The 18,512-nt window shown below is 44.4% G+C and overlaps 1 protein-coding gene across 2 annotated transcripts in view; it reads right to left on the minus strand.

Moving 5' to 3' along the window:
* The window catches only part of TM6SF1 (transmembrane 6 superfamily member 1), a 30,702-nt gene extending 15,033 nt beyond the window's left edge, over window positions 1-15,669 (minus strand). The window contains exons 1-6 of one of the 2 annotated variants that reach the window (XM_066636600.1): window positions 15,313-15,669; window positions 10,113-10,216; window positions 8,575-8,672; window positions 5,981-6,084; window positions 4,540-4,622; window positions 2,088-2,209 (exon numbers count right to left, since the gene is read on the minus strand). In XM_066636600.1, the coding sequence (XP_066492697.1) occupies window positions 2,088-2,209; window positions 4,540-4,622; window positions 5,981-6,084; window positions 8,575-8,672; window positions 10,113-10,216; window positions 15,313-15,404 (603 nt within the window). In that variant the 5' untranslated portion in view covers window positions 15,405-15,669. Of the gene's footprint in view, window positions 1-2,087; window positions 2,210-4,539; window positions 4,623-4,882; window positions 4,946-5,980; window positions 6,085-8,574; window positions 8,673-10,112; window positions 10,217-15,312 lie in introns of those variants that run through there. The other variant, XM_066636601.1, reaches the window with a different exon arrangement.
* Between the last annotated feature and the right edge of the window lie 2,843 nt (window positions 15,670-18,512).

The following is an 18,512-nucleotide window of genomic DNA, read 5'->3' on the forward strand; positions in this document are numbered from 1 at the left end:
CATAGCTAGGGCTGACTCCAGATCCGAGGGGGCCCTTGGCAAGGTGCCTTCAATTGGGGGTGCTTAAGGTTAGGGGGGCTTAGTTATGGGGCAGCTAAGTGATCCATTCAGATCAATTTGGTGCCTGCTGGCCACCATTTTTTCCTCACAGTACTCCTGATATAAATGTCATTCAGAGACATTGGGGGAAGGGGAATGGTGGTCCTGAAATGATGCTGTCAGGGACATTATGGGAAAAATTATGACTGACAAGGGAATGGTGGTCAGGTCTAATCTTCTTTGGGCTGGCCCCCAAGGGCGGGCTTCACTGTTTGGGCCCTGATGTCTGCCTGAAGATGCCAGGCTTGAACACAAGCACAAACAAGTTCCTTTGGACCCATCTTATGAAGCTGCCTTATATCATATCAAACAATTGGTCCATTCACCAATGCCCTGTGTAGGGCAATGGTTCTCAAATGTTTTAGCACTGGGACCCACTTTTTAAAATATTAAATGACACTATATTGGGACCCATCTAGTTTTACAAGACTTTTAAAAAAGGTGATCTAGAAAGAAATAATTTTTATTTACACGTAAAACATTTATTTAAAAAAAAAACACAACTCGATCAATTTCTCACAATGAGGCAGCCCTAATGAATACCCTCAAGGCTTGAGGGGCTGACCCAACCCCTTCACCTGCTCCCACTACCTGTCATTGATGGACTTGAAAAGAACACACCAGAAAAAAGACACTCTTAACATTTGTCTCCCTATATTTGCGCAACCTTGCAAACTGCAGGAGCTCAGCTGTTTGCAAGGGCTGCAGAACCCAATTGAAAAATTTTTTGCAGGGCCCCAGGGTTCACAGCCAAGATCTATAGAATCTTAGAAGTATAATTTATTATAGACTTTATATCTCCATGGTAGAATGGAAAGCAATTAAAATGTGTGCTTAAAATGTGCATGTGAGTTAATGGACCAAATGGATCTAAACTTCTTTTAATATAAAATTGCATACATGTAAGCCAACAGGTGAACAAACAAAGCATAATCCTGATATATGTCCATTGCAATGCACTGTTGTGTGCATTTGACAAGACTAGAGTAGATTACCCTAGTGCCAGGCCATGCTAGGCACAGAGCACAATTGGAAGCAATTGGTCCAATTGGCTTAAAGCTGACCCTGGTAGGGAAATTAATAAACATGTTTTATTTGAGCTGCTGAACTCCGTTTCCCTTAAACAGGAGTGTATAAGGCTGTGAAACTGTAGGCTTGGCTTGCCCAACTTACACGACCACTATTCCAAACACAAAATGTATTTCAAGACCATGTATGGCTAATGTATCCTAGGCAATTCTGTTTAGGTTCCTGACAGCTTAACAAACCATATTAGACTCCTGACTACACCCGTCTTCCACAGAAGTCATAAATTTTATGATAAGAAAGCATTTGGCACTCCCACAGGAAAGACCATTTTCACTGTAGGGTTTTGAAAAAGTCCCAAGGAATCAGTGAGGGGATTCTATATTTAGGATTGCACTATGCAGCAAACAGAACTTCAACCTCTGCTTGATCACTGGCTAAAATGCTCTGTTTCCTTACCAAGCAAGCCCATCAACAAAATTTGAGGAGGAAAGGTTCAACAAGCCAACTTCCCACACGGTTACTCATTTCAAAACCAACAATTCAAGCAGCAACATTAAATAAACATGTGGTGAAATGTGCAATATCTGATATCATTAAAGCAAAGCATTCACTTTTCAGATGCAGTGGAAGTGGGTGGGCCATCTGTCTTAACTATATTGGTTAAATGTTCATGGCAAAGGTAATCTAAATCTCTCATTGAAAATGCTCAAGGGAACTTCATCTGCACATATTTCTTTGAAATGGATGGGAGTAGCCAGATTCACATTAATCCCTACCCAGTCCAAAATGTGTGGGAAACTGCCATGGGAATGTGCCACTCTGCACATTCTCAATATAATTATCTCAAAACGATCTCAAAAATTATTTTTAAACTAATTACAACAGCAGGTATTCTGAAATCCAAGGAAGATTTTTTTTCCCCTCAGCATTTTCTTTTAAAAATAAAAAAGAGAGATTACCTTGACTGGAGAATTGTCATTCACTGGAGGTTGATTATAGATTTTGAAACCAGCCCATATTGGGAGGCAAATGTATGGCATACTTAATAAAAATGCAGGATATATATTCGTTCCATATTTCCCTATTGGGCAAAAAAAGAAATATGTCAACTGATTAAAGAATTGGGCAGCCCAATCCCACCTAAAACCACCCACTGACACAACTGTGCCTTAGGAGGACATGTTGCATCCTGCGGGAAGGGGGCAGTACTAAAGGTCTCTATCGGGCAAGGGAACAGTTGTAAATCTCTGAGGGCACAAGCCTAACCAGGACTACGCAGAAGTAAGTCCTATTGTGTTAAATGGGACTTACTCCCAGGAAAGTGAGGTTAGGATTGCACCCTAAATGTCTGAGTGGGTCTACACAGACCTGTGCCAGACATTTTGCTGATACAGGTCCAAATGGACCAAGGAAGGCAGATTGCGACTGGGAAGTGGGAAACGGATCTCAACAGTATTGCTGCTGCTGATTCCACCCCTTCTCCTGGCCTTGACACACACCCCTACCTGTCCTATTCACTGCCTAGGTCCTATAATAACCCACAAGAAGCAGGAGAATCACTGCATAAGACTCTACACTTGCCTTGTTTAAATTTATTAATGAGAATTTGGGGGACCTACATGAACGTAATGCAAGCCACAACTGGAACTGAACTGAAAGTCAGATTACATTTGCATTACAAGATTGCATTGAAACTACTAAACATCTTGTGTTGCTGCACAGTAATGCCCCCAGGCCAGCTTACATTCAGATAGAGTCAATATATTGAAACCAACAGCATAATGCGTATATGTACAGCCACATCAACACAGAGCAAATACCAGTAAGTCTACAAATATGCTACCAGAGATAAATAGATGAAAATATTGGTAGAAAACAATGGCATATGGTATAGGGTTAAAAAATGAAATGTGGCAATATCCATTAAATGCCAAGCTTTATTCTCAATAAAGAATAAGAAAATAAGTATAAATTGAGCAAGCATACACAAACAGCAAATTATCCTGAAGCTCTTTTGTGAGAGCTAAAAACTTAAAGCAAATTACTCTCCCAGCCACATCATGATGGATAGTTTGATAAGTCATAATAGAGCTACAAAGCGGCCTTATTAAGTGTGTGTGTTTTTTTTAAAAGGGATGATGAAATTGGGATAAAACAACACCCCGCACAGCATTCTCCCAATCCAATTAAACCAAGCACAGAAGCCCTAAACACTCACTTCCTGTAATATCAGCCAAAAGCACAGTGGTGTTCAGTAGCATCAGTGCAATCGGAAATGCAAATGTAATCTGATTTTTCCAGAGTTCAGTTCCAGTTCTGGCTTGCATACATTCATGTAGGTCCCCCAAATTCTCATTTATAATTTTAAACCAGGCAAATATAGAGCCAGCCCTCAGTGAACTTTGTGTCAAAAACTAAATGGTAATTTTAAAAATGAAGCATTGTGTCCTTTTTCCTCCTGAGGGCACAGGAGAAAATTCATAATCATACCAAGCACAAGACAAAAATCTATAGTAGGAATTGTGGGGGCGGGGGGGGGAGTCATTTTTTCTGTTTACTTTCTGCAAAAAGAAATTCAGTTACGCAAGAAAGCATTGCATTAATTTTAATCAGAGATATTCCTGTTGTCAAAGGTCAAACTAGACAGGATGAGATAAGCATTATTACATGTCCTTCTCTTTAGCTTAATTTAGGCTGCAATCCAATAGCACATTTACTGGGAGTAATTCTGACCAAAATCAGTCTGGCTTACTTCTGAGTAAACATGTGTAGAAATGCATGTGTAGGATTAATTTCTCTAATTTTTTTTTTAAAGAAAATAGCGCTCACAGGAGGTTCCATTTCAGAGCAGGACCACATCGTGAAGGGGAAGAGTTAACCCTTTCTCCCAGTGCCATTTTTCCAAGGAAAATCCCCCCCCCCCCATGTACCATTTGTCCTAGGAGGAAAAACAGAAATGCAAATTGCAATTTCCCTCCCAAGGCAACTTTTATGATTCGGAAGGAACAGCCCAGGAGAAAAGGCTGAAAAAGAACCACCCAGTGGGACTGATTGAGATCAGGGCCTCCCTCTAATTTTTCCTTTTTTGAATGCTTAAAGAGATGGATATTGCAAGGGACACCAAGGTTATTTTCGCTCATTTAGTTTGGCCCTAAAGTGAAATTATTAGCACAATCCTATTCAAGTCTATTCAGAAGTAAACCCTATTGTTTTCAAAGGGCTTATTCCCATGAAACTGTGCATAAGGTTATACATAGGCTTATAAAACCCAGTGGGTTGCTGCACTTCAAAAGACAAAGGCTGCCATCTTCTACACACTTACCTGTAAGTCCCATTGAACTCAACATAACTTACTTCTGAGTGTTCATGCATAGGCTTGCCCTGAAAGTGGATGACTTGACCTTCCCTTACCAACAATGTTTCCAGGGACAAAGACGATGATACTCATCATAATGGACCCCAGCCAATACAAGCCAATTGTCCGATAACTTTCCCTGCAACAGAAATATAGCCAGTTTTTACATCTTCACCAAGACCAAGCTATAAGAGTTAGGATTCTTTGGGGCAAGCTGGCATAGTTAAACAGATATAAAACCACAGTAATCCTGTGTATGTCGCAGAATGTGTCAATTATGGAACCCTGAATTACACAATACTTTTCAGCCCAGTGGCATGTGCTTCTGGCATGACCACACCTATTCTCCCAATTATAGATACACTAGTGCAGTAATTTTTCTTCTCATGGCACACTGACCTCTATGGTCTTCTCCTCTTGAGATGTCACTTCTGGGAGACTCTTCTAGGTTCTGTGGCTCTGTATCTTGGGCAACTGTCTGTAGTTACAAATTGTCCATCCCTCTTCCTTCGCCAACTCTAAGCCACAGAACCTGGGAAAAATTTTTCAGTGATTTTCAGCCATGGTGCTCCAAACTCCTGTGGCACACTTACACACCTTTTGCAGCACACCAATGTGCGGTGGCACATGGGTTCAGAATCACTGCACTAGTGTAGTGATTTTGAACTGCACTATTGTAACCATTTTGGCATCCAGAGAAGGAAGGAGTGGCACTCTGTAATTGCGAATATACACAAAATGAAATCATAAGCATTTCTCTGTTTGGGTTTCTCCTGAAGTCAAGCATCTCACTGCCTAGAGTAGAAGACTCCATGACCAGGAAGTGGAAGCCAGAGCAGGACAGGGATGAAGCCCAGAGCAGGTCCTGGGGTGAATTTTGGGTGGGTCAATGGGCAAAGGCTAGAACTGTAGCCATTATGTTAGACATGTGCTTTGCTGGTGCCTGCTTTAAGACATTAAAATAGCAGTTGGACTGGATCTAGATCATGGCAGGGGGAAGGGGGGCTACCCACAGCTGTAACTCTGATCTGAATCACACATACACTTCCTACTTGCTCCAATGGATGCTGTCTTCTTCAGTGAGAAGCAGTTGCAGAGGGATTGGTGATCTGGATTGGGACTATGGCAGGGGGAAGGTGAAAGTCCTTGATCCCCTTGAGAAGATCCAGATCCATGGGGGCCCAATCCGGTTGTTATGTTAAGATTTTAAAAGGACAGGCAGCGTTTGCTAAGCTGCTTTAAGTGGTTAAAGTAAAGCGTAGTTTGATCCAAACATGTACAACTAAAACAAACCAAATAGCTGGATGGGGATTGGGGGGGATGTGGGGAGGGGAGATATCTGCTCTTTCCCCTTGGTTTTCTAGCAAGTAGCCCCAAAATAACTAAATAATTAGTGTGAAGGCCGGGTAATTTTTTTTCTGGTCAGCTGGAGATCTGACTCTAGGTAGAGTTACAAAAGATGCGAAGGACAAACAAACAAATGCTGCATTGACTTACTCCCATGCAATGGCTGCTACCATCAAGAGATACATCAGGTAATGGACAGAGCCGTCCCAATAGCAGATCACATGGCCATAAGCAGTGTTCAGATAAGGCTCACCCTAAAGAAAATAGATGGACAAAGTGACAAGTACTGTACAATGAATGTTCTCACTCAGTGCTCTCCTCCTCTCCACGTTTCCTCTTTCTCTCTGTCCCCCTCTTCCTTTTTCAATCCAGGGAGTGGAAGCAGCAGTGGAAGCAAGTAGGAGGACAGAGATGGGCGCACACACACAGACCCAAAAAAATCCCTGCATCTGTTTTAGTTGGCCTCCTGGCTAGGCCAGCCCTGATAGGGAGAACTATGGCTCAATGGTAGAGCACCTGCTTTGCACGCAAAGAGTTCCAGGGTCAAACCCTGGCAGCATCTCCAGGTAGGCATGGGAAAAATTCTTGCCCAAACTCCTGGAGAACTGCTGCCAGTCAGTGTTAATGATCCTGAGCAAGACGGACCAGGGATCCGACTCAAAGCACAATTCAAACTCTGTGCTCTGCCAGCCTGGGAGTGTTGTGAACGTACCGTAAAGCACGTTCACGAATGCTCCAGAGTAGGGGAAGCTGGAGCAAGGACGTCCACCAGCCTCCCCACACCAAATCTAGGCTGGCAAGTTTGTGCTTACCGAGGTCAGCTGGCGCAGGAGTTGGAGAGGGTGGTGGAAGGGTGGGGAGGGGAAGGCTGGGGGAGGTACTGAAATCCAAAAACCAGCAGTGCATGTTTGTGATTAAGCCTTTCCCAACCACCAAGTTGTCTCTTCCGAGCAGCTTCACCCCTCCCTGCGGGATTCCAAACTTGTGTTTTATCGTAGAAAGTAGTTTGGAAATAAAAGAAGGGAAAACCAGAGATTTGAAGAAGAGAAAGGTCAGGCAGGGAAACAGGCACACCTCTGCTTCCCCTAGCTGCTTCTCCAAATCTCTCTCTCTCTCTCTCTCTCTCTCTCTCTCTCTCTCTCTCTCTCTCTCTGTGTGTGTGTGTGTGTGTGTGTGTCTCCCCCATCTCTGCCACAGGGATATAAATACTAGCCCACCTTACAGGGCTATTGTAAAGGCCAGACAACATAGAATGAAGGGCTTCAAAGACTCTTTTCTTTAAAAAGTTCAATATAAATGCTAAACATTCTTTTTCATCCTAGATGAAAAGTGAGCATTTATTATGGCCCAGATTGCTGCATTTGTACTGACTATGGAAGTAGCACTTTTTAAAATGACACTCTAGCGGGACTCACCAGGTTTTACCAGACTTTTAAAAAAAGGAGATCTAGAAAGAAATAATATAAATAAATAAAATGTAATAATGTAACCAGAACAACCCTGAAACATTTATCTCTCTATATCTACATTTACTTGCAAACTGCAGGAGTTGAGCAGGTAATTAGCAGCTACAGTATCTGATTTTTGAAAAGCCTCAGGGCTTGAGGCAATTAGTTATCTGATCTTTCCATCACCCTTTGGCGCCCCACCAAAAATCAGGTTATGGCCCACCAGTGGTTCCCAACCCACGGTTTGGGAACCACTGATCTACACCAAAGGCAGTAAGCAATTAAACTCAGCACGAGCTTCCTAGGGCAGGAGGTCTGGTCTAGAGGGTTGAGCCTCTATTGCCTGAAGATAACATCCGAAGGTCGCCAGTTCGAGGCCACCGGCACCGTGCAACTTTGAAGCAGCTGACAAGCTGAGCCAAGCTATTCCATCTGCTCTGAGCATGGGAGGATGGAGGCCAGAATGTGCAACCAGATCAAGAAAGAAACATCTGAATGTTTTGGTTTCTTGAAAGATAGAAACCTTCTTTCAAATTGTAAAAATCCCTACAAGGATTTAGAAATTGCCTGCCTATGTAAACCTCCTTGAATAAAGTCTAAGGAGAGATCTGAGGACCAAGAAATGCGGTATAGAAATACCTGTATTAATTAATTAATTTTAGTCTTCAGCAAGACAGAATTTCACCTTTGCCCCATACAAGTCCATTAGGAGCAATGTACTTGCAAACCAATGAAATAATAATGCCATGATGGGTTCAAGAGGAATGCTTTCTTTCTTTGTGAAGTCAATGAATGTTCTGTCAATCACATTAATGGATTCAGGATCTCACCCAAAAGGACTATTTAGACGCACAATAAGGACACTGTTACTTTCTGGTATGTTCAAATGATGGCCTCAGCCACAGAAGTAAACACAGAGATTTGTATAAGAAAATTGCATTAGCTCACATTCACTACCAGCAACAAAGGCATCCAACCATAAATCACCTGCTTAGACTCACTCAGAGCCTCACCTTATCCCTTTCACATCAGTGTTTAAAGAGGCATTCCAGTCACCAGGGCTGACCAGATCAAGGAGCCAATGGAGGTAGGCCTGCAGGGCATACCCACTTGCTCTCCAACATTGTAGCCCCACCATCTCCTTCACACATCCTCTTCTGCTCCCCCCTTCCTTTTCCAGTTCAGGGAATGGGAGAATCAGAAGCCAGCATTTCATCAGGTTGGGGAGGGCAGTATATGGAACCTTGCCTCATGAACCAGGAGGCTCCATGCCAGCCCTATCACATCATCACTTACCTCTTTCAAGTAATGGGTCATGAATCCATCAATTATTCCATCATGCTCCAGCCCAATGATCAAATTCACAACGCTGGTGAATGCAAACACTGCGTAGACTGCAGAAGTGCACAAGGAAAAGGAGGAAGTCCTTTTAATTGTTTTGTTAATTGCAAATGTTAATTGCATGGCTAATGATAGGGCTGCATCCCAGCTGCTCAAGGACCCAGCACTCGGAAAGGATCACTGTGGACACTTGTCCTCCCCCTGGAGTCCGCAAGTATCTTGGATCAGGCCCAACCGCTAATTTGTGGTTACCAGCTGAGTTCCCCTTTTGTGCTATAGACAGTAACACCTGTGTGGACATCAGAAGGGCCCTGCTGGTTTGGATGCTTGAAAGGAAGCCCCCCCCCCCAGCAATGCCTTCCCTACGTGCTGCTCCCCAGCAACTGGCATTCACTGACTGTAAGCTGCTTTGAGGCCATGGGATAGATATCTACTAAATAAATATACATACCATCTCTGTACTGGAAGACATTACAGCCACTGATGACTTGCCCTCCAAGAATTTGTCTAATCCCATAGGAAACTGCCTCGCACAGAGTCAGCCCTTTGATCCACCTAGCTCAGTATGGTCAAGAATATTTCCCTCCAAAGCAGAGGGAGTTTCCTCTGCCCAACCTGGGGATGCCAAAGACTGAACCTGGTGCTGACTGCATACATGCAAGACCTATGCTTTACCACGGAGTTATGGTTCTTCCTTTGCAAAGACATCTATAAGAGCATAACATATAATAGTATCTATATAGGAGATACAACTGGCTATACCAAGATGTCTTGAGTCCTTGACAAATGGTCAGTTTGGGGGGCCCCTGAGCATGCAAACGCAGATCACCACTGCCTGTTTGTTTACCTGGGCTGGGGCAAGAATGGGAGACCAGTGATCTGGCTGGTGAGCGGGCAGGCATTTTTCCCATCCTATTCCACAAGGCGCCTTGACTGCCAGCCCAGTTACATTGACATCTGGGGGGGGGGGGAGGAAGAAGGGCATGATCAGGAACTTCCTCCTGCCCCAAAAGACAAATTGGATGTTCCCAAACAACAGATGTCCTACCACTTGGGAACAGCCCTTGCTCCACTGGCCTGGGAGTGGGGGGGGGGAGTAAGGAGAGGTCCCCAAGTAGGCACTTCCCCTTCCTTCCCTCCCACCAGAGGCCAGTTGAAATGTAAAGTTACATTTTGATGCTGGATTTTCGTAACTCTACAGAATTGCATACAGGGTTATGAAAATCTAGAGTCAAAATGTGAGTTTCGATTTCCAGACTTGCAGGCAGTGAGCCCTCAAGAGTTTGTGGGCACCAGAGGCTTCTGTTCAATTATCTGTTATCTGCATATACCTCTTATGTGGCATTGGTTGGCAACCTTCAGTCTCGAAAGACTATGGTATAAGCCTACAGCACCTGGTATTCCCAAGTGGTCTCCCATCCAAGTACTAACCAGGCCTGACCCTGCTTAGCTTCCAAGATCAGACAAGATCGGGAGATAGTGTTCATGCATACCATAAAAGAGCGGATCCTTGGGTGGTTTTCTTTTCACCAGAAATTGGGCCACTAGGGCCACCAGGAACAAAACCAGCAATCCGACTGAGATGATGGCCCAGGAGCTGCAATTATTCAAAAATAGGAGGGGGGGGGGGGAATTACATCTCTGTGGTTTCTTTCAGGAGGTTCTTAAAATCAAGCCAAAGCTGAAGACAGCAAGTTAACTTTCTCCTGTGGTTTTTCACACTGTGTGTTGCAGTAGATTGGGGTATATGTGTACATTCCTTGGAAACTCAGAAATCATTTCTCAATGAAAAGAACAAGTAATAACAGCCAAGGATTCCCAAACAATAGCTTGCTCTTTGCTACTGATTTTCCCCTGTACAATGGCCCAGTTCAGATGGTCAAAATGTGTGTTGGGTTGTATGCTCACTAGCAGCAATTTTGTACATGTTAAGAGCAGCAGAAATAAATAATAAAGGCATGCTTGATATTTTTTCTGCAAATGCAGACAAATATCGATCGTTTGGACAAGAGGAATTAACTCAAACTCTTCAGAGAACAAATTTTGTAGGGCATTCCCATTAATCAAAAGAAGGCAGAAGTATGTTGATTGACTTGCCAGCACATGTAATCGGCTCAGTTCAGACATGACACCAAACAAAGGTTAAGAGAGGGTTGGCGCAATGTCTGAACTCTCTCCCAATTGTTTTATGAAACCAGCAACCACCCAGAGGCTTTCCCCTCCTAAGGCTGCTGAAACACAGACAGTTGGAGAGGGAACCCAAAGTGGATTTTGCATGAAAGGGCTGGGAGATTAATTCTGGCACCAAAAACATACTGATGTGCCAAGCATATGCTCAGAAGTGCCCTGTCTCTTAGTTCTGAGGATATGTCCACCCATTCAAAGCTCCAGCGAAATACAAAGTTAATTCTACAGTCTTGAAGATGGTCCATCCCTGCTTTACAACCCTCCATGACTGGGCCCCAGAATCAGGTTTAATGGTAGAGAAACAGAATTTCTTTTCTGTTCAAAGAAACAGAGCCCTTATGCACCAGACCAGACAGTCATTGTAACCAATCGCCCTCCCCCCCCCAAAAAAAAGTTCCAGATTTAGGAGTAAGAGATATGGGCTTCCAGGTCACAGGACATCCCTTCAAGGCAAGCCTGGGTACTGGCACCTCTTTTGATAAATGAACCTCTGGCACTTCCGCCCGATAATGCAGCTGCTGGCTATTGTTTTTCTTCTTTCCACACAATGTCCCTTGCAGGCAGCAGAAGCACAACTTCTAAAAATACCACTGTAGCTTATGCAAGCAGAAAAGAAAAACAACAATCCCGCTTCCCTGTCCCTCCGTGCTCCTGGCCCACCAGGACCTCTCCCCAGGCCACTTCCGTACATGACGCCAAAACTGCCTGATGCATTTCCCACATCTATAATTCAACATGTTACACCCGCAGGGGCTGAAGGTGCTTTCACATGACCGGAGTAGCAAGAAGGAGCACGTAGCTGGAAAAGAAATTGCAGGAGTAAAAAGCTGTATATGAAGATTTTGTTTATCCCTGACATGTCTTGATATTCTACGCATGCTATGCTGAACAATCATGTGCGTGTTTACCCAAGCAAGTATGCATAGGATTACAGCTGACATAGAATGTCAATGTATGTTCTCTAGCCAGTGGAGGTTTTTACATTTCATGGATTTGGGAAAAACAAAAAGAGCACTGAGAGCATTTTCACACAGGAGAGTAAAAACAATTCCGTTATTAGCTTTGATGCAAAACCTGGTGTCGGGAAATGGCAAAGACCATGAGCCAAAGTTCTCACATCACCTTTGCCATGAGCATATAAGTAGTGGCTTAAGATACAAGCCACTCTCTTTTCATTCCATGTCTGCCCTGCAGGGATTTATAAAGCTGGTCTACCTTACAATACTGTTGTACGGATTATGTATTTGAATATCCAGCCATTCTGCCCCAGTGAAACTCAAGGCTATATATATATGAGTTTTCCCAGATGGTGTCCCATGCAGCCATTGACCAGATACTGTCACCTTGGCGTCAGCAAGATGTCTAGTTTATATCAGGTTCACTCAGACCACATCCTAGCCTAGAATATTACTGAGATAACATACTTGAAACGCTTTGCAAATGCCCCCAAAGCCCATATCAGCCATGACTATGCTTACATCTGTTTGGAAGGTTACCATGGAAGAAACAATGGTCAGGACAGCCAGCCTCCACCTAATTCAATTAAGCTGCAACCCTATGCACACTTTCCTGGGAGTAAGCCCCACTGAATACAATGGTACTTACTTCTGAGTAGACATGCCTAGGCTTGTGCTGTTAATATTTTTGTTCTGCTTTTATTTGCTATTTTAAATGTGTGTTTTTATTGTGTGCTGTTGTTTTTAATTACTATCCTTTTTGTTGTTTGCTCTGATCACCGTTTCTGAAGGGCAGCTAAATACATAAATTAAATAAGAACGTAACACTTGTTCACATGTGATCTATAAAGCAAATTAAAAATTCTAGTGCAGTTGGAGTGACCTACCTATACAGCCCCACAACGATTTAAGAAACCAGATTATTGTGCACTCAACACTGCACAAATAGCTGGAAAGGTTACAAAAGCACTTTTACGGTCATGTGTGAGAAAACACCCTAAGGGTATTTTAGGGTTTCTTCACACATTACATTTTAAAGTGAAAAAATCAACAGTTCACTAATGTCTAGGTGTGTGCACGCATAAGTTGTTTTTCTAAGTGTACACCTGAAAGCAAACAGCATGTACCTCCAAGCAACCAGGGCTGGCTGACATGGTGACCAGCCTGGGAACTGGGTTTGTATCATGTGTGAAATCAGTCCTTAAAATATGCGCTTGAGCCTCTCTTTCACTGTTCCATGTATAAATGAAAGTTAAATAGGACAGGTAATGGGAGGAAGGGGAATCTCAATGTACACTGAAGCCAGTGTGGGTTCTCAGTTCCAATAAAACTGATTTAGGATGGAGAAAAGGAAGAACTACTTCCAACTGCACATAATTTGTCTGTGGAATTTGTGGCCATGAGATGTGGCGGCTTGAAAAGGGGATGTGACGCATTCGTGGCTAGCGACGGCTGCTAGTTGCAACAGCTATGTGCTACCTCCCAGTTCAACAGTAGTATGGTTGTGAATGTCACTGACAGGGCAGCAATGCTTGGGAGAGGGTCTTGTTTGCAAGTATCCAAGAGGCTGCTGGTGGAGAATAGGACACTGGGTTTGACTCAGGCTCCTGGCCTGATCTGGTGAGACTTCTCTTGTGTTTTTAAGTTTAACTGATAGAAGCAGAAAAGAAAAACACCATCTGATGTCAGCCTCACAGATGAAAACACTGATGTAGCAATTCAACCCTAAACAGGTACGCTCTTGTTCATACACCCAACAAACCCACTCTTCTGCATGCTTACTCAGAAGTAAGTCCCACTACAGAAGTCCCACTACATTTTGTGAAACTACTCCCAGGTAATTGTGAGCCGGATTGTGATTCAGTAGTCCCAAACCAGAGAGCACAGGTTCACAGCTGTGCAGCTTGATCCTATGTAGCCTGACTCGGAAGTAAGCCGCAGCACATCCAAACAGCCTTGCTCCCAAACATGCACAGAACATGCCTTGCAGTCAAGCAGGTATGAAAACAGGAACATCCAATCTTATGCATATCACTCAGAAGAAAGTCCCATTAAGTTTAAAGGGGCTTACTCCTAGAGGTAAATGTGCACAGGGATTGCAATCTCAGAGAATGATCCTATGCATGTTGACAAGGGAACTTTTGAAGACTGCACTTCCAGGCACAGCTACATGGGAATAAGCCTCATCAGAGGCATAACTAGAATCTCCCAGCACCCAGGGCAGTGATGTCATGATGTCACATGATATTGTGACATCACTTCTGGGTTCACCCTGCAGGAGGTGCTGGCAGCTTTGTGCTCCCCATTCTCCCTTTTGGGGAACCCTCAAAGGATAAGGAGCAGGGGGCGCAAAGCTTCCAGCATCTTCTCCTCTGGGGAGAACCCGGAAGTGACTGCCTTGCACATTGTGCCCCCCTGGCCTAGCACCTGGGGCAGATGACCCTCAGGCTCCACCCTAGTTGCACATCTGAGTCCCACTGAACACAGTAGGACAGTGGTTCCCAAACTTCTAAGCATCAGGACCCACCTAAAACTCTTGTAAAGCTAGGTGTAAAACTGTCTTTTACCAGCCACTCAAGCCTCAGTGGCTATAAAGGTTATTTGGCCATAATGCTACCCGCCCCCCCAAGTAGCAGACTGTTTGACCTTGAGGCACATAGTCTTATCTAACTGTCTAGTCATAGTCTAGTCCAGTGATTCTCAAACTTTTTGCACCAGGACCCACTTTTTAAAATGAGAATCTGTCAGGACTCACCAGACTGATGTAATGACTGGAACTGACACCATCAAGCAGGAAGAGTTTTGAAAATCCTAGGCTGCTATCCTACCCACACTTACCCAAGAGTAAGCCCCATTGACTATCATTGTTCACAGCATATACTTAGTAGCCTGTTAAAAGTACACTCTGTAACATTTTCCCAAATGCAGTCACATACCATGGTAGCATATCATATATTAAAATTAAATTTTTTTAATGAATGGGGAGCCACCTGAAATCAACTTGTGACCCACCTAGTGGGTCCCGTCCCACAGTTTGAAAAACACTGGTCTTGTCTAATTGTCAGTTTCGTGACCCACCCAAAACTGACTTGGGACCCACAGTTTGGGAACCAGTGCAGTAGGACTTATCTCTGAGCAACCATACACAGGCTTAAGGCTGCAATCCTGTCCACAACTTTCCCAGGAGTTAGACCCATTGGACACAATAGAGCTTACTTCTGAGCAGACACACGCATCGGATTAGGCTCTTAGAGCCGGATCTATGCATGTCTACTCAGAAGAAAGTCCCATTAGAATCAGTGGGGCTTACTCCCAGGTGCATGCCTACTCAGTGTGCATGAGTGGGGCTTACTCCCAGTGTGCATGTCTACTCAGAAGTAAGTCCCATTGGAGTCAGTGGGGCTTACTCCCAGGTAAGTGTGGATAGGATAGTAGCCTTACACCGCACGCACAGCTCTCCCCTGTTCTGCTTCCCACCCCACACGCGCAACACCGTTCCTACGTGCACGCAAACCCGCGCACGTGTGAATGCGCCCGAGTTGGTACTCACCTGCCGGTGGCAGCCAAGGCGTTGAAGGCGTAGGTGACGGGGATGGCGGTGAGGGACAGGACGAAGACGCCGGTGGCGGCCGAGGCGCTCATCCCAGCAGCTGTTTGCCTTCCTCTCTCCTCCTCCTCCTCCTGGGGATGCTGCGCCCTCCAGGCGAGGCTCCGGCTGCGGCTCCCCGTAGCGCTCCGCTGATCTCGCCCGCAGCAGCAGCGCCGCTGCTCCTCTTCATGCCATCGCCGTCCTCCCTCGGCCGAGCCAGCGCCGAGAGGCTCCCTCCGCGGCAGCGTCACTCCGCCTCCCTCGCTCTGCTCCTCCCGGTCGGACGGGGAGAGCGGGCAGGGGAAGGGATCTCCTCCGCTGCTCTGTGCGGGGCTTGCAGGAGAGCCCCACGAAGCCATGCTGGGGGCGGGGGAACCCTGATCGTGCCGAAGAGACCCCACTCCACAGCACAACCCCCCGCCCCAAGTGTCTTATCCCAGCGGTTCCAAAACGTTTTAGCACCAGGACCCACTTTTTAACATGACATCATTTTCAGTCGGTGTGCCGTGGCATACTGTTCCGTGTGCCAGGAATGGTCTGCAGGGTGGGGGGACCCTGATCATGCCTAAGAGGCCCCACCCCACAGCACAACCTCCCCCCCAAAGTGTATTATTCCAGCAGTTCCCAAACTTTTTAGCACTGGGACCCACTTTTTCACGACACTCTAGTGCAACCATTTTCAACCACTGTGCCATGGCACACAGGTGTGCCACGAATGGTCACCAGGTGTGCTACGGGAGTTTGGGGGAGGGTCATTTATTAGTAGGGCCATTGGGGATGCAAGCCCCCCACCAACAGCATGGTGTGCCTTGACAATTTTAGAACCTTGTCAGTGTGCCATGACGAAAAAACATCTCATGGCACACTGACAAGGCACTAACATTGTCAAGGCACACCATCAGTTTTTGGACAAATGACATGGCACACCGCTCTACTGGTGGGGGGCTCACATCCCCCAATAGCCCTGATAACAAATGATCCTCCTCCAAACTCCTGCAGCACACCTATGAAGCATTTGCGGCACACCAGTGTGCCATGGCACACTGTTGAAAATAGATGCTCTATCGGAGCCATTTTCAATCATCATGCCGTGGCACACTGGTTTGCTGCGAATGCAGGTCTGCAGGTATGCTGTGGGAGTTTGGGGGAGGGTCATTTATTAGTAGGGCCATTGGGGGATATGAGCCCCCCACCAGCAGCATGGTGTGCCTTGTCAGTTGTCAAAAAACTGATGGTGTGCCTTGGTAATTTTAGTACCTTGTCATTGTGCCATGAGACAAAAAAGGTTGAAAATCACTGAAAAGTTGGATAAGATTGGGCCCTAAGTAAACTTTTAGTATTAATTTGATATATCCTGCTCTCCTTTTGATGCTCTTTATTTATCCAGATGTAATGTATCTGTACATCTGGATAGATGTAATGTATCTGGATCTGCATTTCTCAAACTGTGGGTTGGGACCCACTGGTTGGGTTGTGAGCCAATATCAGGTGGGTCGTCATTCATTTCAATGTGTATTTTATTTTTAATATATTAGACTTGATGCTTCCATGGTATGTGACTGCATTTGGGGAAACGTTACAGATCTGTACTTTTAACAGGCTACTTTATGTGTACGCTTTTAACAATAATAGCCAATGGGGCTTACTCCCCAGTAAGTGTGGATAGGACTGCAGCCTTTGGGATGTGTGGGGAATTTTTTTTAAGAGATCAGCAACTTGTTGAGACGGTAAGGTAGGTTCTCCTTTATTTTAAACTTATTGTAAATGTTTGTCTTGATTGATTTGATTTTGTTGTATTGAGATGTTAAAATTTTCCTGCTTGATGATGTCATTTCTGCCAAGATATCACTTTCAGTGGGTCCCAACAGATTGTCATACTTAAAATTGGGTCCTGGCGCTAAAGCTTTGAAAACCACTGATTTATCCTGTTTCTTCCCCATTTTATTGTCATTTCTAGTAACTTTAATTACCTTCCCTCTCTTGTTCATAGCCAACTAATGTCTCCTGTTACTATTATCTCTTTGTGTGCCTTTTGTATGCAGGCTATGCTAATTAGATTTGTTGCGAGTAGGTTCCTGGTGACCATTCTATAGTATGATTTTGTATAAGAGTATCTATGCTCCAAATTGCTCTTACTCCCAAACCCTATAAAAATCTCACACTCCGTACATGTAGTTGTCAGACTTCCCTCTCATATGGGAACTCCTTCCAAGAGCTCTCTTAATAAATAGATCCATTTTCTTTCTTTAACCTCTTAATGTTTAATTTCTTGAACAATTCCCCTTCGTGATCAGATGTATGAAGTTAACAAACAGATGGACAGATATATTTGTGTGACTAGACAGAAGACAACAACAAGCAAAACAGTTGAACTGAAAAGCCATGATATGCAGAAAGTATGCAAGAAAAACATGTTTACTTCTATGCCCAAATACATCTCTTTGGTGCTTATCTTTACTTATAATCCTTGCCTGCTTTTTTAAATCATCTGTTTCTACTGGTCAATAAAAGAAAGAATGTAGGAGGAATGAGAGATATGCCATGAAATCCTAAGCCCTATTGAAATTAAGGAGCAATGTTCTTCTTGGACGGCACATAATGGTTGCCAGTTTTTTGTTTCCTTTGTGTTGCTGTTGAAACTGCTGGAGAAAAACTGCAGCACTTAGGAGTGAGAGTACTTGCCTGCATATTGAGCACCAGTTGAAGAAGAGATGCCAACTGACCAGGAAAAAGTTTTTTTTCTGGTGTGCTTTTAACCTTTACCAGCAACTTGATCTGCAAGAATAATTATCTCTGTTGTGCAAAGCTTCAAGTGGTGTACTGTACAGAAATCAGCAAGCTGCTGTTAGGGATAGAAGAAGAGTAGGCTAGGCCTTTTCTGGTCAGTTGGCAATCCCACAGATATGCAGAAGTGTCATTTTTCTGGTTTCTGCAGCCCACTCCTTCATTGTTTAGTACTGCCCTGAGGCCTGTAGCAGCCCAGTCTTAAGCATATTTACTCAGAAGTAAGTCCAACTGAGTTCAACTGGAGTCACTCTCAATGAAGTGTGGATAGGATTGCAGCCCTCCTGTTGACCTATCAAGGTGGGATTCTGTTGCCTGTAACTTTTTTTTGTTTTGTTTTGCATATAAACCCCTCTGCCATCTGTTTTCCAGTCTGC

Source organism: Tiliqua scincoides, chromosome 8 (assembly GCF_035046505.1).
Source record: "Tiliqua scincoides isolate rTilSci1 chromosome 8, rTilSci1.hap2, whole genome shotgun sequence".
NCBI classification, from domain to species: Eukaryota; Metazoa; Chordata; class Lepidosauria; order Squamata; family Scincidae; genus Tiliqua; species Tiliqua scincoides.